The sequence below is a fragment of the Amphiura filiformis genome, chromosome 11, assembly GCF_039555335.1.
Source record: "Amphiura filiformis chromosome 11, Afil_fr2py, whole genome shotgun sequence".
Taxonomy (NCBI): Eukaryota; Metazoa; Echinodermata; class Ophiuroidea; order Amphilepidida; family Amphiuridae; genus Amphiura; species Amphiura filiformis.
In genome coordinates this window covers 37,649,061-37,668,942 of record NC_092638.1, presented here as the reverse complement: position 1 = coordinate 37,668,942, position 19,882 = coordinate 37,649,061, and the positions used below count along the sequence as shown (strand labels likewise).

At 38.8% G+C, this 19,882-nt stretch overlaps 1 protein-coding gene across 1 annotated transcript in view; it reads left to right on the top strand.

The window, feature by feature from the left end:
* LOC140163662 (uncharacterized) overlaps positions 1 to 19,882 on the top strand; it is a 384,359-nt gene that overhangs the window by 172,856 nt on the left and 191,621 nt on the right. The window contains 1 exon segment of the mRNA XM_072186977.1: positions 8,664 to 8,772. Within this exon segment, the coding sequence (XP_072043078.1) occupies positions 8,664 to 8,772 (109 nt within the window).

Here is a 19,882-nt window from a genome sequence, read left to right as displayed (position 1 = left end):
ACATAATAAGCCTACATTGTACCAGTAGTCATAATTTTATGCTTTGCTCTGTTTTAACAGGGGAGGTGGGGTTCCTGAATTAATTAATTTAAAGAGACTTTACTTTAAAATTAGTGAATTTTCTCTGTTTGGCATGAATCACAGATACCGTAAACGTTCGCCTAATGGCGCTCTGGAGTTCATGGAAATGAGAGAGCGCCATCCCTGTAAAAGCCGACTATTATCACTGAGCATTAAGGGTGCGTGTAGTTAAAGGGTGAAACCTATCGACACATACAATTATGAACAAGATCGAACAAACTTGTTCATGATAATGCGGTAATCATTCACCTGATACGTTGTGGCCCAGCGAGCAAAGCATTAGACTATAGTACGAGGATAAAGATAACTTGTGGAGAAGATGGTTCGAATCTCATGCAGTAATTTCTGACAGATGTCTGTCAATGGTTTTTTTCTGATTTGAGGAAATTTTATTTTCTATTTTCTTGATTTTATCTTTAACATTGTTTATATAATTTTATTATTTTATCTTGTATTGTCTTTTTTTCATGATTCTTTGTTTTTATCGTTTCATTTTAGAGTAACTCAATCCATTCAATCAAATGTTGTAATGAACCTATTTGATTGTATAGGCATTTGTTATGTGTGTGAGACGAACTGTCGCGTATGACAAGTCTTTCAATTAGCGTGAGTGTCCTTGCCTATGCATCAGTGGTCATAAGAGGTATATCATTTTATTCGAAGGGGGGAGGTCCCAAATATAGGCCTATGGGGGTCATAAAGTCTTGGAAAGAATAATAGGATGGGGTCATAAAATGTTTTATGACCAAAATGTAGGGAGTCACACGATGACCATAGAAAGTGTGTTATTTTATTCAAAAAAACTGATTTCAATACCATTTTGGGGTTTGTGATCATAAAATTTTTGTTGCCGAAATATAGGGGGTGCGCAATTTTATTGACGCAGACTTTCAAATTTGGGACCCCCCTTTCAAAAAAAATGATAGCCCTCTAAGAGGATTCAAAAGATAACCTCTGCCCCAATAATCCCTAGCTATATTTGTTTGAAACTGTTCCACGGAGAATGTATCATAATAGGCTCAGTCTTCAAATGATATAAATAAAATTTGAATGAGTGAACGAACAAAATCATACAACGACCAACTGAATAGAGGCTGTGCATATGACGTATCATCCCGTAAATACTACTCAAATGCATTCAACAAAAGCATGATTGCATCTACCGCGACAGTTCGTCTCACACACATAACAAAATGCACTACGATCAAATAGGTTGATGACAACATTTGATTGAATGGACTGCACTATGGGGGCTATCCCTGTAAACCGGTTCAAATCCTTTGTTTGGAGCCAATCGATAAACGCAAGGCTATCATTGAATACTGGCTAGGATTCCACAACACAATAAGGCGCTTTGGAAGGCACACAATACCTCAATGGCTTTCCATATTTTGTGCACTCAACAACTATTCAGTATCGAAGCCCGGTATCGAAGTTACGTAATGTTACTATGTCAACGGGATCACGCGCTTAAGTAATAAACCACGATCGAAAGAATCAGTACACAAAAAAGGCATACCAAAACAGCGTGATCGTAATGATCGCCATACAAACAGTGCTTGGTTCCGATACCATCACGGAGTTACGTAACTACCGTGGTCTGATCTACTTGGGTTCGATCCTTTTAAGAAAAGAAAAAAATAGCTGATCATTTATAATGCATAAATGAATAAAGTAATGTAGTTACACAATTTGAAATATTGAGGCCGTTCTATTTTTCAAAGATCATTTAACTGTTAAAGGGGGACTCCGGCAATCATAACATTATGCCTTATATGTTAGAAAAATAATTATCAAGCACGAATCCTATTGTTTTATTTAAAACAAACTCATATTGACCATAAAACGAATAAAACAATCGGCTCTCAACACGCGATATTCAACATACCCGCTCCGAACTAGTCTAAGAGCTATGACGTAATGGTTATTTGTGTTCAATTGTCGTCAGCCTTCATTGTATTACTGGGACGCCATTGCACTCGGCGCCGGGAATTTTGAATATCGCGTGTTGAGAAACTGATGTTTTTATTCGTTTTTATGGTCACTATGAGTTTGTTTTAAATAAAACCATGTGATTCGTGCTTGATAATTATTTTTCTAACATACAGGGTGTCCCAGATTGATCTATACCGGAAAAGATGGAATTTTTTAGGTATAAAGGGCATGTTTATTGGTCATATTGTTTTGCATTTTAAGTTCTACATATATTTAGCTTTCTCATATTTTTTAGATTTTAAAGATTGGACGTTTTTAGTAGAAGTTATAGAAGATTGCGTAAAAATGGTGAATTCTAAGTTTTGACAATGCAACCTATTTTGAAAATCTGTAAAATTACTAACCGTTCAGCACAAAGTTATTTGGAAAAGTTATTTTAGTTATGCCCCGTTCATATTTCCACTAAATATCCGATATCCATCTATTATTTATGACGTTACGAATCAGTTAAAGAATGAAAGTTGTTTGATTGACATCATGAGTTGATCAAGTGTGTTGTGCCATTTTTCAAGGGTATGCGAGTCGTTTGCGCTGAAAATGAAAAGCAGGTTTTTCATCGATTTTACATTATTCCATGCCACGCCAAAACAAATAAAGGTAGCGTGCTGAAATTAACAGAATAAGTAGGAGACACGTCCAACATTATAATACAGGTATCAAAAATAGATACACTGCCCGTCTTCTATTTTTAGTTATTTTTGCAAACACGGTACAAATCATTCTGGGACACCCTGTATAAGGAATAATGTTTTGATTGCCAGAGACTTCCTTTAAATGTAGTGGAATATATCACGCATTGCTAGGTAGCAGGTGGAGCAAATTTTGTCGACGGTTTTTGTTGCCGTTTGTTCGCAGTGCCTATTTATCTTTAAAAAAAATAAGAAAATTAAAATTAAATTTTAAAAATTCACAATACTCGTTCGTAAAATGGGGACAAAATCCAAAAACATTTCTTCACATAAAAGTGGGAGCAGAAATCAAGATATGAAAAAGTATCATTCACCATTCAAGGCGCACCCTCTACCGACTGAGCTAACGGGTCAGACAATAGAAGGGTGTAATTTTGAACTGAAGCATATTAAAAAAAAATATGAAGAAATTACAATGTTATAAAAAGATTTACCAAAATAAGTTAGGTATAATGTATTAATCGATTTACAAATTAAGTCCAATGGCACTTTGAGAAAGAATACCTGAAGAAACCCCAAAACATTTGCTGCTCTAGCAACTAACCTAGTGACCTAAAGTATTGGGTCATGTCACGATACTCTGAGGCATTATGTCCAGGTTGCTCAATTTAACATACACGTATCCTTAATGCTGTTGAGATTTTACAAGGATGGCGCTCTCACATTTCTAAGAATCCAAAAGCGCCATTAGGTAACGCACGGTATTAGTTAAAGGATAGATTATCAAATTTTTGATCATCTATGGTTAAAGGAGACCCATTGCAGTGGCACAAGCATGTATTCAAAGCAATAAATTTGAGCCATCAGATCAAGTTTGATAAATGGGAGATACTCTTAGAAACATCTTCTTAATCTATGAAAGAGAACAATTAGGTTTCCATGTATGATTAAACAGCCAGAACTGATGATTTATTAGTACTAGCGGTCACCGTCTTTCGCTTTTCGCGATCAGAGTCTTTCGTGGTTTGTAAATTTTGTACATTTTGTCCAAAAATTAAGGGTCTTTCAGCTCTCTGCTTTAGGGTCTTTTGGAGCTTAAAAAAATTAAGGGTTTTTCAGTGCTCTGTTTTGGTGTCTTTCGGAGCTGTGCGGTCCAAAAACAGGGGTTTATGTGGAAGTCATAATAATATGTGATGCGATCAAGCAAAATCAGTCGGAACTCGGAAATACTAAATTTTCAATTTCTTATAGAATAGTTAGAAGCATTTACAAAGCTGTATTTTGCAGTAAGTTCCATTGAAATTGAACAACTAGTTCCAAAGATATGAGCAATCAGAGCGTTTCCAAAACAGTAGGAAACAAAGGGAAATATTTCCTTTGTTCGGCTATATCTCAAAATCAATATTTCCGAGTTCCAACTGATTTTGCTTGATCGCATCACATATGTAACTAGATGCATGTGAACATAAACAATCAACACAATGAACACTCGTTTATAAGACCTACATGTACATGCATTTATACCATCTTTACAATGGTAGGAAATAATTGAACTATTTTGCCTGCATTGGTTGGCCTTCATTGGAAGTATCTATGAGTATGATTTCCTCTCCCTAGTTTGGATTGATGTCATATTATTACATGCTTGTCACTTCTCATCAGTAGTCGGTGAAGAAATATAATAATAGATTGGCCTTTGCTTTTGTTCACATTATAAACTTTACCAGATTTTGCTCAGGCGACCCATCCAGCGATTCGCTGGCCCCATCCAGCGATTCCGTGTGCATATGATTTGGGGTGATTGCATCATGGCATCATGTGGGATGTATTCATGCACACTGGTTTTCCTTCTAAGTTTTATAGGTGTTAGGGTTATAATGATGTATAAAGAAAGGTATGCTGATGTGTACACGAGGAAAGTTAGCAGCAACTTTTTACCGATTCCCCTTCTTCTGTTTGTTTGTTTCAAGTTTGATACATGAGAATCTTTCTTTTATGAAACAATACTGATTTTGTGACAGTTTCAATATAATTGGACATATCTTTTGAAAGTAATAAAGTAATTGTCACATTTACCAGTCAGCTTGGTAGGTAGATATTGCCAGATAATTTTATTACATCAAGTAAATTGATGAATGACTAGAGGAATGCCAGTGATATTGAATACAGTAAAAGTGTAAATTTTTCGGCGCAATTAATTTTTGGCACAATTAATAGTTAACCCTTTGCTAATTTAGAACTGTTTCACTTAAAGTCTCAGCTTGCTTACATTGACCTATACACAAAAGGAATTTAGAACATTGCATGTTTCTAGTGGTGTAGCGTCGGGGATGGGGGGACGTGCCCCTTTAGTCGATTGCAAAATTGAGAAAATCCCATAGGAAAATTGCTAAAAAACGGCTTGTGCCCCCCTCCCTCCCCATCAGACCCGGTGCCCCCAATCATGATAACCCGCACTTCGCCACTGCATGTTTTTATTCTATTTTTCATAGTAGCTGCTTCAAATGCAAACAAAAAACAAAAACAAAAAACCACAAAAATAAATGTAGCACAAAAATTGCTTAATTTCTATTTTTACAGTACAGTACAGTGAACTTTCATTGATATGTGATGCTCCAAATCCAGAGTAGTTATTATGTGGGAGGTGCTACTCCTGATTAAATGTGTGCATCAGTAGTTCCAGAGATGACTTTAGATTGTATGCATGGCTTTCCTGTAAGTTTAAATGTCTATAACCAATGGGGTAACTTAAAATTTTGCAATTTAGTGAGATGAGGGAAAAATGCTTCTGCTGAGGAGGGGAGGGGTCGAGGGGTGGGAGAATAAATAAATGCTTCTGCTGAAGAGGAGGGGTGCATGGGCTTTCTCCATAGATGCCTAGTATAGGCCTGAAGACATTGCCAGCATGGTTTGTAGAGGTATTGCGGCTGTCAGGTCAGGGATGTAAGTAGATCTAGGGCCTAATTCTACCTACCCCCTGATGAAAATTGGCCATTTGGGGCTGGGCTCCACCCCCTCCATTCAGTTATGTAAAGAGAGATGTACCTAAAATTTAATTTTTATTTCGCAAAAATTTTCAAATATATGAAGAAGTCATTGGATACGTCAAGCGGCTGATTCTGAAACTGAAGTGAATATCTTGATGAAGTCAATATGATACTACATGTGTGTAAATAACACACAGGTGGACAGTTAGAGGCTACTAAATGTCACAATATCAATGATGGGGCACTCAAAGGGAAGGGGGTCATGGATTCCTGGAAATGTATGTGTACTTTTGTAAACAGTGTCACTCGAGGACACATTACGACACATTACATGAGAATATTGCTCACAAGAACTGCCATGGACATTGTCAATAGATGGCAAATAGTTTAGAAACATGTTCGTCAGACCTGGGGTGTAGGGTGAGACCACATCCGATGGTAAAAACTTACAAAAAGTTCACAAAGTTCTTCACGATATAGGAAATAAAACTCAAGTGAGTATGTCCACAGTAAGGCAACAAAAACTCACAGTGTGTCCATGTTTGTTAGCTTTTGTTGTTGGTCTTCAATCATGGGGAGGAGGTGGAACATGTGAATGAATCTTTCTCTCCGTCACCCACCCCTACACATCCCCACTGACAACCTTGTACCCGTATTGTGTGTGTGGTTGTTAACAGTGAAACTGTGGACCCACATACACAGACATATCATAATCCAAATGTAGACTTCTGTGATATTTCACCGCTAACCGTGGACCTGGTATTACACCTACGATAGAGGACCCTACGCCATATGCAAAGTTATGCTGTATAGTACCATCTGCCGCTGTCTTACGACCGTGGATGTCCACGGTTCGCTATGTGTGGTTTTTCACTACATTAAGTGTGGACTCAAAGTCGACATTTGTAGGTGAAAACAAACGCACTCTTTTCGAAAAATAGCTATTTTGTTCTTTTCAGCCAGTTTTTGACAATTTAGGCCAAATGTTCCCCCTCACTTTTCAAGAAGGATTGATGCTGTTGCTGCTGGTGGTTACAAGTATGTGCCGTGTTGCCAGTCTTCAGGAAATTTCCTGATTTTAGGATATTTTACTTGGATGACCCTGTACAAATCTATAGGCAAAGTTTTGCCATTTCAGGATTTTTGGACAACACTGACTGGCATCTCTGTATGTGGGTGTGTTTGGGTGTGGGTTTGTGTTTGGGTTCTTTTGCATGTGTGTTTTGGTTAATGTGGGGTGGGCATTTCAAAATGATCATTTTGAAAAATCACGAACAAGATGTACCTTTGTAACGTCATCTGTGTCATATTTGGTTTATCAAGTTCTATATTTGTCAGTTTAGATGCTTTTCATTTCTAGAAATTCACTTCAGGCTGTAGAAAGGTTAATCAAATACTGTATTGGATTGCAAATAATGTGACTGACATAATGGGCTATTCCAGCTGAAATCCACACTACCCCTGTGGAAGATTTTGGAAATACCTTGTACAGGGGAGTATGTTTTTCAAATGTAATTGGTCAGAGTTAATCATTTTGAAACCTTTACTCCCCTGTATTATGGCTTTACCTATATCTTCCACAACTGGAGTGAGTATTTCAAATGGAAGTTACCCAATTGTCTATTCTATTTGAAACCTACACTCCCTCTGTTGAAGGTATTTCCAAAATCTTCCACTTGGGGAGTGTGGATTTCAACTGGAATAGCCCAGTAGTAGTAGATGAATCTGGTTCATGTCCAAAAGAAGGTTTATAGGTTTACAAACAAGCTGTGATTTGAAATTTACCCCAGGAAATTTACTCTTGGGGTAAGGATACAGATGTAGGTTCAAATTAAATTATTGAGGGACATTCAGGGGAAAGCGATAAAGAATAATAGACAAATTATTGTGAAATGGAACTTTGCCTAAATTTGATACTTGACCAGCCTTCGAAATTTTGGTTGTCCGGTCGCCCGGGACAACTAAAAAAGTCGCCGGACAACCAAAAATACTGATTCCGTTGTCCGCCGGACAACCATAAATCTGTAGCCAAAAGTCACCTTTGTAGGCTTACGGACAACCAACAACTTAGACGGACAACCAGAAATTGTAATCTGGTTGTCCTTAATTCGAACACTGTACTTGACTGTTTGTCACAGACACTAGAGGGCAGACTTGCATTGTTTGCACTGTGAGATGGTTCAGAGAAGATGTAACTGTTATTAAATGTTGCCCTCTTCACTCACTGAACAAATAGTCTGTGCTACCGACAATGTACATACATATCCGGGACCTAGGGAGAGAAACTACTGGGTACCACACACTCACAGAAACCAAAGTTGCCACTTTGTGGCTCAATGTTACGATGAAGCCGCTCTGTTGCACTTTGGTGCTCCACTCATGGTGACACGGCTGACGCCGGTCATCCCCCTCAATCGGCATTGCCGTTCATCCCCCTCGATGTGAGTAGTCTTTGGCAAAGACTACTGTACAAAAGGTTCCTTACCTGGAAGGTAACAGGAAATTTCTATTTGGGTGTGCACTATCTGTAGCTCAAGTCTGCTGTATAAATGATTTAGTCTTTTGAAGAAACTTATGTTAAAATTACAAAGAGAACAAATAACAATAATTTGTTGTCATGTTATTTGCATATTAATTACTTTATTTGCACATTTTACCTAAAATTCAATTTCTCCACTTTGAATCACCAATGAACTTCGATCTTGGTAGGATACAAGTGTATGATCACCTCTTGTGTTATGTTTGTGTCGTGTCATTTATGAATATTAATGACTTCATTTGCATATTCTCTATATTGACAAACCTCTGTTATTTACAAGCCTTTGTTGTGGGCCACCTTAATTACGAACTGAGTAAGTCTAGTTTCAACTTTGGCGCGTATGATGTGTATTTCAGGTCAAAACCGGCATTATTTTCATTTGGTTTTCTAATTTTTTTTTCTTCTTTCTTTCTTGATTTATTTTTACCACAGACTTTTACTAGATGTTGGCATTGATATCAACAGAGAGACTTCCAATGGCACTGCACTCCATGAAGCTGCGTTAGGCGGCAAAACAGAAGTTGTCAGGCTACTTATCATGGTGCGTATTACACTGTTAAAAACGCTGGGTATTTTTTATCCAACCTTGGGCCAACTATGATCAACTTGACTGAAGTAAAAAACATTTCATCAGAATTTAGAAATAGCAAAAAATATTTTACGTAACCATTGAGGTGTTCATAATTTGCCCAAGGTTTGGTAAAAATTGCCCTGAGTTTAACAGTGTATGATATACCGTACAGATTTGCCTAATGGCGCATATTGGCTCCTACCTACCCTCCTCAAGCCTTCGACACTACATCGGCGTCTATTCGACGCCAAAGTGTGGGTTATCGTGTTACATCATGTGTCTCATTTTGCTTGCTGCTGGGAACAGATATCATATAGTCATGAAGGGGCGCCTGCTTTAAAACGTCATCAAGTCACCGTGGTTCAGGAATGTCCCCTCATTGTTAATACCCAATAGATACTTCATAAAATACAATGCTTTATAATCCACACATGGTCTCATAAAATCAAACAAAGAATAGAGCTGTACAATAACAATTGTACAGACATAAATGTAAGCTTATTATACTCTTAGTAACAATAGGATTATTGATTACTTTGACACAAGTGTTAAACTGGCAATGAGAAACATGTAGGGCACTACCGGCACGGCTTTGGCGTTGAATCTACACCGATGTAGCGTCGAAGGCTTGAGGAGGGTAGGTTCAAGCTTCAAACTGACGCTTGCTTACAAGGGAGGCCATGTGCAACATTAGGCAAATCTTTACGGTATTGTCTTGCTTATAGTATGAAGACAGAGTCGTCCATACAGGTAACCCCATTTGAAATTCACACTCCCTTTCTGGAAGATTAAGAAAATGTCTTCCATAGAGGGTGTATGAATTTCAAGTGGAAGTTCCCAATTGGTTAATACTGATAAGGTAAAGGTTCATGCCTATGTTCACGGGCCAGAGTCCCATCTCTCTTTCAAAGTGTTGGGCCAACTGATGCTACTGTATAAATGTGCTGTGCGGTTTGCCACATCTCCTGAAATGCGAGTCTGTTTTACTTTCTCAGCAACAAGCCGGTACACTGAACACACCTGGGTGGAGAGAGACAATTGAGGTAAAATGCCTTACACATGATGGCCCAGCTGGGCTTGGAACTGGTAACCTCATGATCACTATATATACTGGTACAATGATCACCCCTGGGTGGAGAGAGGCAATTGAGGTAAAATGCCTTGATACAAGAGCATAACATGATACAATACAATACAATACAACTGAAATTTATATAGCGCCTAAAACCAAACAATTGTACTAAGGCGCTGATAAACACTTAAACCAAATAAAATTACAGTCCATAGACAACATTAAACAAATGGCATTTCAAGAGTCTTTTGAAAATGAGAAGAGAGTTTGCATTTCTGATATGTTTCGGTAGCCGGTTCCATTGATCTTGAAATTCCCAAGGAGCAAATAGTGTCAAAAACATCCTTGGAAACATTATATTTTCCAATATCATTGATTGCAAGGAGATGATCTCTAGAGTTAATCGGTACTTGAGTTGGTGATTCCATCAATAAGTGATCAATCAATATGTGATTAGATGGTAATAATATTGTTGACCACAAGAATATGGCAGTCCAAATCTCAATGTAAATCAACACATGCATGGCTAGCAATGGTGGTAAAGCTGAGCATACAGAACACAAAATCCAAAACAAGAATCATGAACTTTGAAGCATAGTCCATCCAAAGACTCAATAAGATGAATCATAAAACTCCCTGATGTTAGCCAAGTAGAATGGTAGCAGTTTTATTTGGTAAAAGTGCTTGGTGCCAGCAAAATTGATGTTGGTTTGCAGAGCACCAAGGGGTGCAGCCTCTCAGCGCTACTCCCTTGTAACTCTGAGGTGGGGTTGGAACCGGTAACCTCTATACTTGCTAAAGTCCTTTTGGACCTGATGTCTTTGATATCTTATTCTTCAGTTTTCAGCTATTCCTGGCCCTGGCACTCCAAGAAGTTCTACTAGTATATAGGTCTATACCAATGTATTCTAGCCATTGGTATTACCACAGATCCTGGAAAGCTGGTTGGCTTTCTAGCCACTGTGTTTTACCAGTATCAATGTCACTGCACTAAAACTTAAATACAACAAATCTATCTAGGGCAAGTCCTGTGCCATTGTATTCTTTGCTAATTACTCTAATCTCTTTTTAAGTTGTAAAGATTAATAGGTGTATAAAGTCCTTCTTCCCCCAGCTGTTTTTTGGAGTTATTGTTGTTTGTCCTAGCGGTGGATTAACTCTTGAGGCTATTACTTGTGACTGTAAAACAGTGATAGGCAGAGATGGACATGACTATTGGCTACAATATTATGGTAAACTCGAATGCAACCTCAAAATGAAGATAAATACCACTATCCTAGAAAGAATCATGATATGCAGGTACAATGAACACACCTGGGTGGAGAGAGGTAATAGAGGCAAAAGGCCTAGCATAAGAGCATAACATGATGCGCCAGCTGGGGTTGGAACTGGTAACCTTATAATCACTATAATGCCTGTACTTTGAACACACCTGGGTGGAGAGAGGCAATTGAGGTAAAAGGCCTTGCACAAGAGCATAACACAATGGCCCAGCTGGGGTTAGAACCACAAAACTTGTGATCATGAGTCAACACCTGTATAGTACCACTGAGCTACATGTAGCTACCAGACCCTCAAATGGAGACATTCCAAATGCAGACATTCAGTAAAAGTATGTAAATACTGTACACCAAATGTTGTACACCAGTGGATGGACATGAAAGCTGATAAACGAAGTTGTGAAAAAATGCATTAATTGCACATATTTTCTTTATTCTGTAAGTTCTTATCATTTAGAGTCTTGAAAGATGAAACAGAATTTCCAGAAGTCTTTGCTGGAGGAAACAGCACTGACAAGTTGTGATGTGTGAGCTTCGTGATGAAACTGAGGAAGTTCTGGAGGAAACCTGGCAGCATGTGGCAGACTACTGAGATTGACATTCACAACTGGGTGTAAGAGAACATAAAAACTTGGATGGCTTTGACATGGAACAGATGGTAGACAAGGGTAACATCAACAGCTCCAGCTACTGCCAGAACTTCCTCAAAGCAAGATTAGATGTCAATTTATGCTACCAGTTAAAAGTTCACAAACAATTTGGCAGTTGGAAGTTGAAATAAGTTCCACTGAGCTAGCTACCGGACCCTCAAATGGAGACATTAGTCCAAATGCAGACATTCAGTCAAAGTATGTTAATACACCAAATGTTGTACACCAGTGGATGGACATGACAAACAAAGTTGTGAAAAATGCATTAATTGCACATATTTTCTTTATTCTGTAAGTTCTTAAATCATTTTAATAGAGTCTTGAAAGATGAAACCGAATTTCCAGAAATCTTTGCAGGAGGAAACAGCGCTGACAAGTTTGATGTGTGGGCTTCGCGATGAAACTGAGAAAGTTCTGGAGGAAATATGGGAGCATCTGGCAGACTACTGTAGACTGGCATTCACAACTGTGTGTGACAATCAGTGCAAGAGGACATAAAAGCTTGGATGGCTTTGACATGGAGCAGATGGTAGACTTGATTAACATCAACAGCTCCAAATGACTGCTACTGGCAGAACTTCCTCAAAGCAAGATTAGATGTTAATATATGCTACCAGTTAAAAGTTTACAAACAAATTACCCAAGTTGGAAGTTGAAAATGACTTAAGCCTTACACTTAGGCAAGGCATCCTGGTTAAGACCTGAGGTTAAGATGCAACACTGATTGCAGGATATCTTCCAAATGCATTCTACAGGAAGACTTAACAACATAATTCAAGTTGCTCATGTAGGGATGTGAACTAATGAAATGAGATGTTTCCAGAATTATAGTGCTTAATTAGGCTCTCGTATCAAATGTATCCGGCAGAGTATCAAATGGAGCCAGTAGGCATGCTCAATGTGTAAGAATCTGGGGCTGCAAGTAAGACAGGACAAAACTCTGTAAACAGACAATTCCACAATCTGCAAACAACACAACTGATGTCTATATCTACTCCTGTATGCAGGGGAGGAGTGCAGCAGCGAGCCCCCCCCAATGAAATGGTCCACTTGCTGCTACTATTTGTCCAATAAAAAGGTCTGAAAGTGAGAAAATGGACAAAAAGTCCACTTTTTGGTAAGAAGGTTTTCAAAAAGTCCAAAAACAGGCATAGGGGTTTAGGTCGACTTTTTAGGAAAAGCACACTTCTCATTCAAGAAAGAACCTCTTTTGAAAGTCCAGCACCCTCAAAATAAATACTGCGTAGGGGTCTGTCTATGTCCAAAATGGGACAACTTTCAATTTTATTTGTTCATTAACCCTAACCGTACCAAACATCAAAAAACCTCAATTCAGAAAGTGTAGGCACAAGCAGGTATTCCACGTGATGCGATTGTGTCATCATGCGAACAGTCATATGGTGACAGAAAGCTTGGTCGGGCAAGCTGCACCCCCATGGGAAGGTAGGCCAGTGCACAGGCTTCTTCTTTTTTCCTTCTTACCTTCCCCCTCGCCAAAAAGCAACTGGGGCGTTAGGGCTAATAAATTAATATTTGGTTGTTTCATTTTCATTGCTATACGAGTATCATATCCTGACACTGTAAGGGACGCACCATTAGACATCAAGGGGGTTAGGAAGTTGGGGTCGGAGGCTGAAGTTTTTTTTTTTTTTTTTTTTAGTGTTGGTGGGGATTGTTTTTTTTTTTTGCTCATGTAGTGGGAAAGTTTTTTTTTCAAAACTTCCTAGCCCCCCTTGAAGTCTAATGGTGCATCCCTAAAGTCTTTGTGTCCACTAGCCTATTACAATGAATGAATGAATGAATGAATGGATAAAATCTTTCTTTATTGAGGGTTAACAGCTTCAGTAATATTAAAGCACTGCTTTCCAAACAGGCCCTTATATAATAGAAAATACAGATTAAAAGCATTGTGAACTTTTGCTGCTGGAGGTGATGCTAATGGACACTTTGTTTATTGTTGTTTTATAGCCAAAGTAACCTAAAATGGCAAGTTCTTCTATTATTTTACATACAATGATGTTGATGTTGAACTTTGGGTTCTGGAGGTGATACTAATTAGTCTACATTGGCGACACAAAGATGTTGTCTTACCAACAACAACCCTGTGGTCTTACTGACCCACTTTGCTAATCAGTTTTCACAAGTTTTGATTTAATTATTGGGAATCCTTTAATATGGCGAATGGCCGATATAACAACTGATAATGTTGGTATTAAGTTATTGCCAATTTGTAAACAAGCAATCTAATTTAGGGATTAGTCCCGGAATTAGTTCCATGGTCATAGTGGTATTACGGATCAGATCAATGGATTAGCTGTTTATCTTTGTTGATGTGTGTCATATGATTCTGTTGTGTGTCATCTCTTAAGTTCAGTGGGCTATTCCAGGTAAAATCCAAACACCCTCTATGGAGGACATCACCTTAATCTTCCACACAGGGGGTATAGATTTCAAATGAAGTCAAAGAAAATAAAAATCCCTTTAAAAAGGGATGGACCGGAACAATGACGATTCCATGTGAAGCATTTGATATTATGCTATTTATTTTATGCATACTTGACGACTGCTTTTAAACTTGGAGGCTGATGTAGTCGATGACAACAACTTTTACCATCACTTTGGATCAGCTAACATCTGACTCTCCTTACACCCTGTATGGAGTCATCATAGGCGAACATAGTACCTGAATCCTGAGTTTTTCATTTATTTGTCTCTCTCTACCCAAGGGTGAAATTGGGGAGCTGTTATGAACAGAGGTATGAGCATTCCTTGGGCAATTTATGGTAGCTGACATATTCTAACACAGCGTAATAAATGTAAAGCGCTTTGATACATGTGAAAGGCACTGTATAAATGTCAAAATTGTAATTTTCTGTTGTCTGATCTGAAATTACATAAACCTGGTTGTATTAGTTGGACTATGGTCTCCATAGAAAGATCAATGACCAATATATTGAGGTTTCAATAAGGTGGAAATAGATGCAGCAGAAATAAGGAGGATGTTGTTAATTTGTGTTGTAATTCTCTCAATGGTAGTGCGTTTAGGATCAAAATTCTGTCTTTGTGATACAAGAAGATGTTTGTGGTGTCAGAAAATGAAAACAAACAATAAATATGTGTTCTTCATTCCTGTTTCAAATTCGAGACTATTCATATCTTGGTACTTGTTTGTATCTGATTAATGGTTGCCTTCCTGGCAGAATGGTAACATTTTACTTTGGCAAGAAAAATGAACAGGCCTTAAAATATGACGGAACCTCAGGCAAAAGATATGTAAGGGCCCCTGGATTCCCTTGTTGAGACAGACCTGGAAGGCGTGCAAAAAGTTTGGATTATTCCGAGTCTTCCCCGATATTTTCAATCTTACTACAGCTCTGTGCCAGATCTTTTAGGAGGACAGCCGGGAACAGTGGTCCTGCTCAAGCCTTGTCATTAGGCCACTGCTTCTTGACTAGATGTGCATTTTAATTTGCATCATGCTCATGCAAAAATATGTGTAAAAGGGTATTTCACGGCAAGCTATCGGGATAACTTTCGTGGGAAATAAGCTCCTTGCCCCTTTTCTTTTCCTTTGCCTTCTCGATTTGCTCTTTCATTTTTCGTCAGAGGGGCACTTGTCTCTTTCATTTTTGTCGGGTGGGGGAGGGGGGCACTCTGGCCCACCGCTGGCTATGCTACTGTGTGCTAGGGTAGTAAATGTGACAAAAAATGTGTTATGGGCATTATGGAAGCCCGGAAAATACTTGCTTATGCCTTGCTGTGTTTTGACAGTTCATACATGATTACAATATCCATCTTGTAATACAAGTCTCTAAATACCTGGCTTTTCTTAAACTAAAGCTAAGTTTAGTATACAAAATATTTATAAAAATACCCAGACATGCATTTATTTTGATCAGACCTGGTTATTATTAGCCTCCTTATGTCCAATAACAGAATATAGCACATTAATATGTTGATGTTCATCTAAAATACACCATAGCCGATAATTAACAACATCCCTCCATAGCAATAGCTGTGACTGCCTCTTATTCAATCGTTGCCACCAATATGTGTCACACTGTATAAGCACCAACTACCTGTTCCGTCTCCTTGTCATTGAAGATCTGTGTGGACGCGATCTGAGTGGCTATCTTAAGCAATTAGCGCTTGATTACTCGCTTTCCTTATTTTGGATGCCGACCATTTGAAAGTTGATTTAGGGAGGTGACTGGTCAGTTGTGCTTGGATCACACAAGGTGGAAGTTTCTTATAGAAATGCTGTCTGGGCAGTATGGAACCAATACTCAGTGTTTTGTTTACATACATTGCCAGTTTTGGATCATAATTTACTATTGACAAGTTGGTTGTGATTGGATCGCTTAAGGTGAAAGTGTATAGAAATGGTGTCTCCACAATATAGAGTGTATAGCAATGTTGTCTCCACAATATGGAATCAATACTCTGCAGTTTGTTTACATACATTGCCAGTTTTGGATCATAATTGACTTGAAATTGACCAAACTTTCAGCTTGATTGCTTGATTTATTGTCTTCTCATATGATGACTTAACAGAGTAATGCGTACTGGCAACAGCAGGCCACTGGACAGGAAGACCAGGGACAACTTACATCTATTTTATAACTGACCACGGATCTGCCAAAATTACCTTAAATTATTTTTAACTGTCCGGTTGTCACCGTCTATCCGGTTTTAATATTGGAGGGGCAATATAGATGCTTGTGTATCTTGGTGTATGCCCCTAGCCAGACGTGCAGTATATGTGGACTCAGGCAATATAGATGCTTGTGTATCTTGGTGTATGCCCCTAGCCAGACGTGCAGTATATGTGGACTCAGGCAATATAGATGCTTGTGTATCTTGGTGTATGCCCCTAGCCAGCCGTGCAGTATATGTGGACTCAGGCAATATAGATGCTTGTGTATCTTGGTGTATGCCCCTAGCCAGACGTGCAGTATATGTGGACTCAGGCAATATAGATGCTTGTGTATCTTGGTGTATGCCTCTAGCCAGCCGTGCAGTATATGTGGACTCAGGCAATATAGATGCTTGTGTATCTTGGTGTATGCCCCTAGCCAGCCGTGCAGTATATGTGGACTCAGGCAATATAGATGCTTGTGTATCTTGGTGTATGCCTCTAGCCAGCCGTGCAGTATATGTGGACTCAGGGAATATTTCTGTATGATATGTGGACATTGCAATGAAATCTGGATCACTGATCTCTCATGACTGATTTCCCGACATTTGTGCCAAAGCACATGTTAGGACATACGTTTGGAAATGTTTCAATGTAAAGTTGTATCTATGTGAACTATTAAGTGTGTGATGGTCAACAGAAGGTGCACTTGCTGAGGAAGAAAATACAATGTTTGTGTGCAGCCTGCCAAATTGCATAATCGGGATATATAACCAGTACTCGTAGTGGTTAAGCTATTTAGCATACAAAAGTTGGAGTTGTTGATTCATAAATGAACACGGCGGAGTAACGTCTTGACGAAATCAAGCTGAAGATCAGATCTTTTTGAAGCTGGATAACCTATTTTTGGTTTGCCTGAGCTTTGCAGATCTTTATTTCATAGCCGGATTTAGTTTAGATGTGGCTGTAATTCATGTATGTACTGTATTAGTTCTACTTTTTGCCCGAAAGGAATTAATGGATCAGAGTTGTGCATTGAAATACATCATATAGAATAACAGAATAGCGTCAACATAAAATCTGCAAAACTTACTTTTGAATTGAAAGTGATATTTGATTCGAAAAAAAAAAACCCACAGCAAACATGCCTCAAATGGAGCTAAATGGAATTCCGCTCTCTCCTGCCTTATCAAGGTACCGTTCACCATCGCTGCTGTCGCAGTCATTCAGCACATCACCCCGCTCATCACCCATGATTCAACGGTCACACTCAATGATGAGTAACTCGCCGGGGAACTCACCGGGAGTGACACGACGGGTGCGCAAGACGCCATCTATTGCGATGGATTCTAACCTCGGATTGGTGAAGAGGATATCGCGATTGGAGGATGATGAAATCCCACCCTTGCCGCCAAAATCATGGAAGTGTGACCGACCAAAACGATTATCAGTCCAGTTTGATATGACTCCTCATGTTGATGACATGGACTCTCCTAGGTCTGATCCAGGGAGTCGACTATCCGGTCTAGAACTAGTACCTGCTTCACACATTAGTGCTAGTCCACCAAGAGGCATTCTTACGAAACGGCAGGGTTCGTTTTCTGTCGGACCGACTGGAAATAGTATTATCTCCAGATTGGCACTTGTGGATGCTGTTAAGAATGGAAAGCAAAATGGAACACTCGTCGAAAGCAAATCACCCCAACCTGCTCCACTACCACCACCCCTTTGCCGCCACGTACCGTCAAAAAAAGACGTTCTTTTGTGATCGGGTTTCAAATCGAATTGACTGAGAATAGAATGGATACTGGCTCTGATAAGCAAGCAATGACGAGGAAAGTGGCTCCAAATAATACTATTGTTCCAGAGCGTCAGGATTGTCCTGATAATTACAGGGTTGTAAACGGATCACTAGATAGAAATAGACATGCATCAGAGCGTATCAGCAATGGGCACGGTCGCTAAAAAGTTGGTAGTAATGGGCATGTTTCTTCAAATGGACGCGCATCATTAAGAGTTGGTAATGGACATGCGTCTCCAAATATTCCCGATCAAAATGCATCATCAAGATTTCGTAATGGGCATGTGTCTCCAAATATTGCGGATCAACACGCATCGTCAAGATATGGTATTGGACGTGAATCTCTAAATATTCCAGATCAAAATGAATCATCAAGAATTGGTAATGGGCGTCCATCTCCAAATATTCCCGATCAATATACATCGTCAAGATTTGGTAATCGGCATGCATCTCCAAATATTCCCGATCAAAATGAATCATCAAGATTCGGTAATGGGTATGCGTCTCTAAATATTCCCGATCAACGTGCATCATCCAAATTCAGTAATGGGCATGCATCTCCAATTATTCCAGATAAACACAAATCATCAAATAATGGGCATGCATCTCCAAATATTCCAGATCAAAATGAATCATCAAGATTCGGTAATGGGCATGCATCTCTAAATATTCCCGATCAACGTGCATCGTCAAGATTTGGTAATGGGCATGCATCTTCAATTATTCCAGATAAATGCAAATCATCAAGTAATGGGCATGCATCTTTAAATATTCCCGATCAAAATAAATCAAGATTCGGTAATGGGCATGCATCTCTAAATATTCCCGATCAACGTGCATCATCAAAATTCAGTAATGGGCATGCGTATCCAATTATTCCAGATAAACACAAATCATCAAGATTGGGTAATGGGCATGCATCTCCAAATATTCCAGATCAAAATGAATCATCAAGATTTGGTAATGGGTGTGCATCTCCCAGTATTTCCGATCAACATGCATCATCAAAATTCAGTAATGGGCATGCATCTCCAATTATTCCAGATAAATGCAAATCATCAAGATTTGGTAATGGGCCAAATATTCCAGATCAACATGAATCATCCAAATTTGAAAATGAGCATCAATCTCCAAATATTCCAGATCAACTTGAATCATCTCAATTTGGAAATGAGTCCACATCTCAAAATGTTCCAGATGATCATGCATCATCCAAATTTGGTAATGGGCATGCATTTCCAATTATTCCAGATCAATGCGAATCAACAAATTTTGGAAATGAGAGTGGATTACCAATTGGTTCAAATGAAAGTGCTTCAACAAAAATTGAAAATGAGCGGGTAGTATCGCAAAATTGTCAGAATGGACATGCATCACCAGAAATTGAGAACGATTACCTATCACCAACTGATCAGTTGAATGGACATGTTTCATCACAAATTGAGAGTGGGAACAAATCAGAAAGTGTGCAGACTGAATATGAAGCATGGGAAGTCCAGAATGGCAACAAATCGGAAAATTTTCAGAATGGACATACAGCAAATGATGACTTCTCCCACCCATTTCCCTAGCTTCTGATAATGACTCTTACCATTCTACTGGATCTCAAGATCTTTTTATATCTGACATTGCCCATGACTT